General features: G+C 33.4%; 1 protein-coding gene across 1 annotated transcript in view; it reads left to right on the forward strand.

Annotated features, from left to right (window-relative positions):
* The window catches only part of COG6 (component of oligomeric golgi complex 6), an 86,491-nt gene that overhangs the window by 32,263 nt on the left and 42,926 nt on the right, over nucleotides 1-11,302 (forward strand). Inside the window, exons 9-11 of the mRNA XM_008583758.1 lie at nucleotides 6,124-6,252; nucleotides 6,329-6,420; nucleotides 8,035-8,099. Of these exons, the coding sequence (XP_008581980.1) occupies nucleotides 6,124-6,252; nucleotides 6,329-6,420; nucleotides 8,035-8,099 (286 nt within the window). The remainder of the gene's footprint in view (nucleotides 1-6,123; nucleotides 6,253-6,328; nucleotides 6,421-8,034; nucleotides 8,100-11,302) is intronic.

Consider the following 11,302-nt stretch of genomic DNA (forward strand, 5'->3'; position numbering starts at 1 on the left):
AATTTTTTGGTTTTTTTTTTTTTTTTTTTTTCCTTTTTGTCTTTTTTCGTGTCCAGCAACGGATTGCAACCCTCAGTGTCGCGCCCGTACCGGACCGGGACCAGCAACGGGATCGCAACCCTCCGTGTCGCACCCGCACCTCGCTCAGCCAGTGAGCGGGAACCGGTCTGTATGTGGGATCTGAACCCTCAGCGGGAGCGCCACCACGCTCCCAAGTGGCACACTGTAGCAGTGCACCACCGGGCCGGCCCAGAAGATTTTTAGTTTGATATGATCTCATTTGCTTATTTTGTTTTCTTTTATTGCCTGTGCTTTTAAGGTCTTAGTCATAAGATCTTTGCCCAGTCCTCCATCCTGAAACATTTCCTCTGTGTTTTCATCTAGGAGTTTTGTAGTTTCAGGTTTTAGATTTAAGTCTTTAATCCATTTTGAGTTGGTTTTAGTATATGGTGAGAGATAGAGGTCTAGTTTCATTCTTCTACACATGGATATTCAGTTTTCCCGGCATCATTTATTGAAGAGGCAGTCCTTTCCCCAATGTATGTTTTCGGTGCCTTTGTCAAAGACCAGTTGACTATAAATATGTGCATTAATTTCTAGGTTCTGTATTCTGTTCAATTGGTTCCTGTGTCTGTTTTTATGCCAGTACCATGCTGTTTTGGTTACTATAGATTTTTTTTTTTACATATTTTGAAGTCAGGTAGTATAATGCCTCCAGCTTTATTCTTTTTGCTTAGGATTGCTTTGGCTGTTTGGGATCTGTTGTTCCATATGAATGTTAGGGTTGTTTTTTTCCATTTCTGTGAAGAGTGGCACTGGTATTTTGATGGGGATTGCATTGAATCTGTAGATTGCTTTAAGTAGTATGGACATTTTCACAACATTAATTCTTCTAATCCATGAACATGGAATGTCATGGATTTGTGTGTGCGTGTGTGTGTGTTTTCTCTTTAATTTCTTTAGTCTGTGTTTTGTAGTTTTCATTGTAGAGATCTTTCACCTCCTTGTTTAAATTTATTCGTAGGTATTTTATTTTTTGGTAGCTCTTGTAAATGGAATTGCTTTCTTGATTTCTTTTTCTGCTAGTTCATTGTTAGTATATAAAAACACTACTGAGTTTTGTATATTGATTTTGTATCCTGCAACTTTACTAAACTCATTTATTAGCTCTAAGAGTTTTTTGGTGGATTCTTTAGGTTTTTCTGTATATACAATCATGTCATCTGCAAAAAGAGACAATTTGGCTTCTTCTTTTCCAATTTAGATGCCTTTTATCCCCTTCTCTTGCCTAATAGCTCTGTCTAGAACTTCTAGTACTATGTTAAATAGGAGTGGTGAGCATCCTTGTCTTGTTCCTGTTCTTAGAGGGGAAGCTTTTAACTTTTTCCCATTCAGGATTATGTTAGCTGTGGGTTTGTCACATATACCTTTTATTGTATTGTGATACTTTTCTTCTATACCTAACTTGGTGAGAGTCATGATAAACAGGGGATTTTGAATTTTGTCAAATGCATTTCTGCATCAGTTGAGATGATGATATGGTTTTGTTCTTGATTTTGTTGATTTTTTTGTAAATGTGATGTATCACATTTATAGATTTGCATGTGCTGAACGATCCTTGCATCCCTGGGATGAATCCTGCTTGATCATGGTATATAATATTTTTCATGTGCTGTTAAATTCTGTTTGCTAGTATTTTGTTGAGAATTTTTGCATCTATGTTCATCAAGGATTTGGCCTGTAGTTTTCCCTTTTTGCTGTGTCTTTGATTCTGGTATCAGGGTGTTACTGGCCTCATATAATGAGTTTGGGAGAATGGCCTCTGTTTTGGTTTTTTGGGATAGTTTGAAAAGAAGTGGTATTAATTCTTCTTTAAAAGTTTGGTAGAATTCCATAGTAAATCCATCTGGTCCTGGGCTTTTCTTTGTTGAAAGACTGCTGATTACCATTTCCATCTCTTTGCTTGTTGTTGGCCTGTTCAGGTTTTCTGTTTTTTATTGGTTTAGTCTTGGTAGGTTGTATGTGTCCAGAAATTTATTCATTTCCTCCAGATTTTCAAATTTGTTGTTTTATAGTTGTTCATAATAGCCTCTAGTGATTCTTTGTATTTCTGTGGTATCAGTTGTCATGTCTCCTTTTTCATTTCTGATTTTTGTTATTTGGGCCTTCTGTTCTTAGTCTAGCTAATGTTTTGTTAGTTTTATTTATCTTCTCCCAAACCAACTTTTTGTTTCACCAGTCTTTTGTATCTTTTTTTGGTCTCTTATTTCATTTAGTTCTGCTCTAATCTCTATTATTTCTTTCTGTCTACTAATTTTGGGATTGGGTTGTTCTTGTTTTTCTGATTCTTTGAGGTGTGATGTTAGGTTGTTTATTTGAAGTCTTTCTCTTCTTTTGATGTAAGTACTTATTGCAATAAATTTCCCTCTTACTGCTGCCTTTGCAGTATTGCATAGATTTTGGTAGGGTGTACTTTTATTTTCATTTGTTTTAAGAAGTTTTGATTTCCTGCTTAATTTTTTCTCTGACCCAGTGGTTGTTTAATTTCCATGCATTTGTGTAGTTTCCAAAGTTTTGCTTCTTATTGATTTCTAGTTGTATTTTGTTGTGTTTTGAGAGGATACTTGATATGATTTCAATTTTTAAAAATTTGTTGAGACTTGATTTGTGGCCTAACATGTGGTCTGTCATGGAGAATGTTCCATGTGCTGATGAGAATTAGTATTCTGTAATTGTTGGGTAAAATTTCTGTAAATATCTGTCAAGTCCAATTGGTCTAAATTGTAGTTTAAATCCAATGTTTCTCTGCTGAGTTTTTGTCTTAGATGATCTGTCCAATGCTAAGAAAGAGGTGCTGAAGCCCCCAACCATTATTATATTGGGGTCTATCTCTCCCTTTAGATCCAGTAATAGTTACTTTATGTATCTGGGTGCTCTGGTGTTGGGTGCATATATATTTATAGTTATTATATTCTCTTGCTGAATTGACCCCTTTATTATTATATAATGACCTTCTCTGTCTCTTTTTATAGTTTTTGGTTTAAAGTCTACTTTATCTGAAATAAGTATAGATACTCCTGCTCATTTTTGGTTTCCATTTATTTGAGTGGTATATCTTTTTCCATCTCTTAACTATTAGTCTGTGTATATCTTTACAGGTGACATGAGTTTCTTGTAGGCAGCATATAGTTGGATCTGCGTTTTTAATCTGTTCAGCCTGTCTGTATCTTTTAAGTGGGGAATTCAGTCCATTTACATTCAGGGTTATTATTGACAGGTATTGTCTTATTCCTGGCATTTTATTGATTTTTTTTATGGTTGTTTTATGTATCTTCTGTTCCTTTTTTTCCCTTTTATTACTTGTGTTTGCTGTTTGTTGTTTTTTTTGTAGTATAATGTAGTTTTGTTCTAATTCATGTTTGTGTATCTGCTCTACCAGTGGGCTTTATTCTTTCTTGTGTATTCATGATGGTGATTATCATTCTTTGGATTCCAGATGTAGGACTCCTTTGAATATTTCTTGTGGGGAAATTTGGCCTTTCTTACATTATCATCTACGTTCTAATTTATGGTTCTTGTTTTTCTGATTCTTTGAGGTGTAATGTTAGGTTGTTTAAATTCTTTAAGTTTAGGAAAAACTTGATGTATCTTGTTAACCACCAGATGGCACTATATAAACTTTATTTGAGAAATGTTTAAAAGTGTCACAGTTCATTATTGTGTTTCAAAAGTGTAGGCATCAAATGTAAGAACAGTGTCAGTTATTGAAGTCCTAGGGAAAGTTGCCATACTCAGCAACAGTGTATGCTAGGTAGTACATAATTGGAATGTTAATGCACTATTAACTTTTAATATATCAAGTACAGAGATCTCTAAAAAGAAATTTATTGCAAATGAAAATGAAAAAAAATTGATTTCCTTTTTCCTTTGGTAACCAACAGAATATAAGCTATTTAAGAATGTAGTACAATGTACAATGCTTATTTTTCTTCATTCTTCATGTATTTGCTGCATTGCAAAGAAGAACTTCTATACTATTATTTTTTTAATTTTGCTTTTTGATCAAACTTTTTCTTTTAATTTGCTTTTTGACCAGAATTTTTTTTTTTAATTTGCTGTAGCTAAACATAATTTAAAAATGGGGCTTTAATTTTAACTAGAGACATTTTAGTATACTTTCATAATTTGAACATTTACCTTTATCAAACTACATTTAAAATTTTTGACCTTTGTTTGAAGACAGTCTGACTTTTGTCAGAGAAGTTTTCTTCTGTCTCTGGGAAAGATGTTTCATGTCTCAGATATCACTGAAGGTTCATTGTGGTTCATGCTTCAAATTATATTTATTCTGCAGGAGGATTAACATTAATAATAATGTTTATTGATGTATCATATTATTGTGCAGATTAAATTTCATTTTTTGCCAGGCCTGATAATTTTCATCCCCTTTAAAATACCAGTGGATTGACTTGTTTCTGATAGAATTGTGGCCCCAGTGAACAGTCCTAGAAACAGAAATTATGTTGTTTATGTTTACTGTGGTTGTAAGATATTGGGAGTGAGGATTACTTTTGTATATTTAAAAAGTTAAAAGTTTGTGAATTTTGTTCTATGATAAGTAGCATCTAGTCATAAGTTCACTATTTCATAGCATCAAGTGATCATTTAAAATAAGGCCTTTTTCACACTAAACATATTTATAATTTAAAAGCATGAGGGAAACAATAGAAGCGAACATTTTGGTTCTAATTTGTTTTTTAAAAAAGAAAGTAAATGCAAGGCAATTATGTACTTTAGCAAAACAGCTTGATACTGTGCTTTTTTTCCCTTTTCCTATATTAGAATGTCATTGCAGGGAATTTCAAAACCATTTCTTTTTAACTGAAAACACACACACACACACACACACACACACACACACACACAACCACAGTCTGGTTAATAGTGAGCAGTCCTCAAAAAAACTTTAGATTCCTAAAAACTTAAAGCTATTTGCAACTTTTCTATAGTTAAAACTCTTGTTTGGAAATAATTCCTCTTCCAGCTTTCTTATGATTAGCAAAATATGGATTTTTAAATTAAATCAGCAACATATTAAAGAAAGCAGTATAGCCCAAGAAATGGATTTTTGTGAAAATCTTTGGAAAATTTTGGTAAGTTTTGTTTATATGTAGGTTAATGAAGTAATATTTGGTCTGGTAAAATACTGTCTAGGGATTTAAAAGTTAATGGGTCTAGAATATTTTGACATTGGACTGCTAAAAAGTATTTTGTTTTCCTGTGTCCTTTAATAACAGAACTTTCACTTGGGGGAGGGTATAAGGAATGGTGGTGATAATGGGAAACAAGGGCTGAGTCTAGTCAAAGTCTGGCAACCCAGACCATCTTCATAAATTTCACCCCAAATTTTCCTATCCCCCAGTTCAAAGCTTTTCTTCCCTACCAGTTCTCTCACCTTAGAAAGCCCTTTTCCCCCTTCTTAATTACAATAGGTGACTTCTAAATATATGTCTTAAAAATAGTATTTGCTGGGATGCATGGTTGTTCAGTAAATTTAAGGAACATCTAATATGTCTAATTATTAGAGTCCAATAAGCTTTTAAAAATAGCAATTTGGGGAGCAAATTTTGGTGGTAAATTGTGATAGTATGTATAAAGGAGAGTTTTTTAATTTAGAAGAAAAAGTATCAATTTTTGAATTGCAGGATTATAATTATAACTAGCTTCTGAGAACTATATATTATGGCTTCATGTAAAACTATAGAGTATCATGTTTTAGACTGCGAAGTTACTGAAACCTGAAAAGTTCAAGATTCCCACCTTGACTTGATTTTCTTACTTTTACTAAATTCACTGCTCTGTCGCTTATTGTTCCTGCCCCTGTCGTAGTCCAAATTCCCAGCATTCTTTCTTAGGAGGAGCAAAAATTTGGCCCTTTAGATTCAATGTTCAATCTGTTAAAGTTATTTCATAAATATTTTTTGTTGTTTAGAAGCAAAATTTCTTGAGAGAGTGCTTAAGTAAACTTTAGATGTCTTGCTTATCTTAGAAATCACACAAATAGTCTGATGTAATCATTAGGAAAAAAAACCAACTGGTTTTCATATAACTTGTGTCTTCCAGGTATACATTAGATGAATTTGGAACAGCCAGAAGAAGTACAGTTGTTCGTGGGTTTATTGATGCTCTTACAAGAGGGGGCCCAGGAGGTACACCCAGACCCATTGAAATGCACTCCCATGACCCTTTGAGGTAGAGTAATCAGACAACACTAATGGATTTGATCTTTTTTCAAAGGAAATCTTTACTAACACTTAATTTTCATTAGGTATGTAGGAGACATGTTGGCTTGGCTTCATCAAGCTACTGCTTCTGAAAAGGAACATCTTGAAGCTCTCTTAAAGCATGTAACTGCACAAGGTGGGTCTACTGATTATTCTTACTAATGCCTAAATATAGAACATAACACAGGGCTTCTCTTTTTCTATTCTTGTTACCATCTTTTTCACTGAGATAAGCGCTTCTCACCTAGATTGTACAATAACTGTCCTAATTTATCTCCCTTTCTGTAGATTTCCCCTTATTCTGCCTATAGACTTTTTCCTCCATCACTTACATCCTGTCACTCAACTATTCACAGTTTTATAGTGAACCTTTACTACATTCCATATTAAATGTAGGCTCCTCTGCTTTGCTTTTAAGAAATTTCTGAAGTATCTAGCATACATTAATATCTTGCATACATTATCTCAAATCCTCAGTGTGACACTTTAAGGTAAAAGATGGTATTATCTTCATCTTATCTGTAAGTAAATAAGTTCAGTGACTTGCTTAATTAAGGTCATTAAGCTTCTAATCCTTTCATTTTCTACTACCCAACCTCTTTTTATATTCTTATGGGACTCTTTTAAAATTTTTAATATAATTACCATATGTACTAACTTAAAATTTTTGTCTTGATTTCAAGGAAGAAAAATGACTGTATTTGAGAGGTGCTAATGTCTTGTTTATAGAATTTCAAATCTTCTTAGTTGTGACTTCATTAAGATGCCCACTTTAGAGTTTTAGGGTTTAGTGTATAAAAGATGTTCTATTTTTGATAGCAAGGTAAGAGAAATATGGTGACCTGTTATCACTTGACTATTTTGCATAGCTCAGTCACACATCACTGTGGTTCAGCACATGATCTCCAGGAGAGGCCAGTGTACAAAAAGGTAGTAATAGTTAACCTTACTCTTTTCGACTATTTAGTATTGAGTTGAGACTCAGCATGTTTGTTAGATTGGCACAAAGTCTGCATTTAAAAAAAATTTTTTTTGTTATCCTAATTATCCAATTTAAAAGAATGTATTTCTTTAAAGATGTTTTAGAATAGTATATATGAGAGGCAGTACAATGGGTCTTCCATTTTTCCATGAACTTTTTGAAGTATCCTTGTGTTAAGAGGTAGGAAGAAAATAGATTAGCGTTAGATGAAATTTTCTGTGGGAATGACTTAAATCTTCTGAACCTCAGTTTCTCCATCTGTAAAAGTGAAGGTGGTTACAAGAGGTGAATGTCAAGTACCTAGTACAGTGCTTGAAAAATAATCAGTATTTAGAAAATGTCAGTTTTTCCATCTGACTGCAAGGTGTGTTTTTCGTCTTATGTGCTGAGCACAACTGCCTGGAATAAGGTGTTTGTAGAACAAATGCTGATATATCTTCATATCACTTTCTTCAGTTAATAGTCCCTTTTTTCTCTGTCTCATACATTTACTCTCTTTCACAGAGAACTAATGTTCATTTTATTAATTCATCAAATGAATTAGCAAGGCTTTCTAGACCCACATTAGTTATTAACAACTAGTAATGTGTTATTAACACAATTAGTAATATCCCAAAAGATATCAAACTTACTAAAATATTATTATGGTTATTTTAACTGTTATTAGTGTCATTTTTCATAAGTATTATTGTTTGTTAGTTTTTTGAACTTACATGAAGCAAGGTATAATATGGAAAAAAATTTTAATTGTTTAATAATTAATTTCAGGCATTGAAGAAAATATTCAGGAAGTTGTTGGGCATATCACCGAGGGTGTGTGCAGGCCTCTAAAGGTAAAATAGTTTGTTTTTATATATGTTGTATGGCATCTAGTTAGAATATTGCCTTATTTTTATGAGTTTAAAGAAACCGATATCAGCTTGAACTCAAGCTGTAATTTTATCAAGTTAACTCATTAATGTAGGCTAATAAAATACATTTTACAATAATCATTGCCAGTTTTCTCTGTAAGAAAGAAAATTGGAAATATTCTTAGTTTGCATAAGTTGATGTATTTTTAACAGATTATGTTTCCCATGGTAATTTATGTTGATCAGTTGAGAAAGAGCCTATCTAAACAGCTAAGAGCCTTTCTAACAGAAAGAGCCTATCTAAACAGCTAAGTTATGAACTCTTAACAGAGATTTACGGAGAACGTGTTTCACTTTCTTTATTGCTTCAAGCATACTAAATTTTTTGTTTAGCATAGTAATAAATAATGATTAATCCAAGGGTAAAATAATGTTATGTATCACTGTTGTTATCGATACTATTTATAGTACAAGGAACAAAATTTAGAGTCAAGCTTGGGTTAAAATTTCCATTTTGCCACTTAATTGTGTTCACTTGTTCCATTTGCTTAACTTTTCTGCACTTTAATTTGCTTACATTGAACCTGTATATAAAAATACCTACCGTCAGGCTTGTTATGAAGATTAAATGAGGGCCGGCCCGGTGGCGCACTGCTATAGTGCGCAGCTTGGGAAGCGCAGTGGCACTCCCGCCGAGGGTTCGGATCCCACATACAGACCGGCTGCTCACTGGCTGAGCGAGGGGCGGGAGCAACACCGAGGGTTGCGATCCCGTGGCCGGTCCCGGTCCGGTACGGGCGCGACACTGAGGATTGTGATCCGTTGCCGGGCACGAAAAAAGACAAAAAGGAAAAAAAAAAAAAGAAGATTAAATGAGATAACTGTGTCAATGAAGAACATAGTTTCTGCACTTAGTAGGTTACAACAAATGTTCATTTCCTTTATTAATATTTGGGAAATACTTGGCAATTGTTGATTTGCTTTTCCTTATTTATTGACTTCAATTTAGTATATAGAAATTGAAATCCAGAAGTTTTGTGATTTATTCTTATCAAGAACTAAATTTTGAAACTAAATTTCTTGTATTTCTAAGATTTTCTTTGGTATTTTGTCTCAGAAAAGGAAATCTCAGATGATAAACCTTGTGACAGTTGATTATAATTACAAATTTAATTATTACTATAACGTGATCATCTTAGAGCCCATTTGTGCATTCAGTAAATAAATAGCAAAGTATTTTGAAGTTATTTTGCTTATTTCTCCCAAATAAAATATTTACTTGCCATAGTTTGATTTTCAGATATTTATAGCTCATATAAATGTTTCTTATTTTGTATCCAAGCAATTATTGGAAAGATAAAGGAAAAAAAGGGAGAATAAAAATAAGATTTATTTTGCTTACTTTTTGTATCTTTTTATAACTCCATATAGTTAACTGAAACCCCCAGTCACTTTGATAAGTAAATTTTGCTTCATCCACATTACGTTTTTTTCCCCTTCTCCATACTGATGGTATTATGTTTCTTACCACAGCTTTTATTTCCTTTTTTAAAAGCAGTAATTGTATAAAGTAAAATTCTAGAATCTTAGGGTTGGAATTGACCTTAAAATTTCCTGTTCTGCTCTGAATAAGAAATGTTAATATTTTTTAAATGTTTAAACTAACACCTGTCACTTACATAAACAAATCACATACTGAAGACTCCCTGTTTTAAAGTGTGCTCAGAAATTCTCATTTCATTTTCCTTAAATGTATATGCCCAGAAAGGTGTTTATAACAATGGTAGGACATTATTGTGATCCCCTGGCAAATTTTAATACAAGATACCAAAGGTGAAGAAGAAAACTAGTAAGCAAGCATCTTTTTATTGTAAAATGAAGAAAAATCCCTTTAGTTTATGAAGTGACAGAAACCTTAACTCTTTCTATGTGATAGTAGTATTTACTCCAGAGAATATTTAGCAGGTGTTCACGGTCGTTACACATCAAATTAGCTTGTTAGTGATTTATTATATGATTCAACAACGAGTGTACCTTCCATTCCTCTGTATACTTATTTTATATACTATTTTAACAATTTTCTTCCTTACACCTCATTTGTGAATCTGATATTTTTGGTAATATACTTAGTGGAGAGCAAAAAATCTTATTTTGATATTTTCTGAATGTTTTTCTTAGTGACCTCTCTGCTTTTACATTCTATTAACATACAATTTCTTTTTTCTAATTGATAAGGAGATAAACTTTTCCTAATGATATATGCTATTGGATATTTTGGCTGTTTTTCTGTTGCTCAATCTTTTTTCTTTGTAGGAATGAATTATTTTTAGGGCAGGGGGAGACTGATTTATAGAAGTATAAGGGAAAGGTTGTAGTGGTAATGGGAGATAGCCTTGAGAAACTATATATTTGATTTACTCTACCCTGCTTAACCTTTCTTTGTCTTAATAAAGTGTGACTTCATAGGTAGTAAACTAAATATTTGTAAATATATGCATAAAGCAAAGATTTCTAAACTTATTGCCAGTTTTAAAAAATCTGTGCTCTAAGCTTAAAATTACATATACTATGTAAAAAGGGTACTATGGCTCATCAGCATCAAGCTTATCACTTTGCAGATTTCTTCAAAGTTGTAGCTGGAAACATCAGAATTGGTATATTAAATCTCTGTTTTTCAAGTCCATGGGTAAAATGATCCTTTTTTATGTGAATGTTGTGGATTGCTGAGAGATTACTAGCTGTCATTTGAATTTTCTCTTTTAATAAAAACTTTCTTGTAATATATGCTCCTAAACTTCTTAAATTTTGGTGGGTTCTTTGAAGATAGGTATATATACAAAGATTAAATGGCATGGAAAATAGAGCTGAATACTGTATTACATGATACAGTTGCTGCACCCTCGGATTGCTGATGTGTCCTTGGGAGCAAATGTCTACCTTAAGCAACTGTCTGTGATATTAATAGCTAAAGGAAGTTTGTCGTAATCCCTTTCAGTCCTCCCTTCTCTCCTCCTCCCCCTCCCCCTCCCCCTCCTCCTCCTCCTCTCCTCTCCTCTCCTCTCCTCTCTCTCCCTCTCCCCTCTCTCCCCCTTCCCTCCCTCTCTCTACCTCTCCCTCCTACTCTTTTCTCGCCTCCCTCCTTCTCTCTGTCCCACTCCTTCTCTCTGCATAACTTTACCAACTCT

Source organism: Galeopterus variegatus, unplaced genomic scaffold, assembly GCF_000696425.1.
Source record: "Galeopterus variegatus unplaced genomic scaffold, G_variegatus-3.0.2 Scaffold3029, whole genome shotgun sequence".
Taxonomy (NCBI): domain Eukaryota; kingdom Metazoa; phylum Chordata; class Mammalia; order Dermoptera; family Cynocephalidae; genus Galeopterus; species Galeopterus variegatus.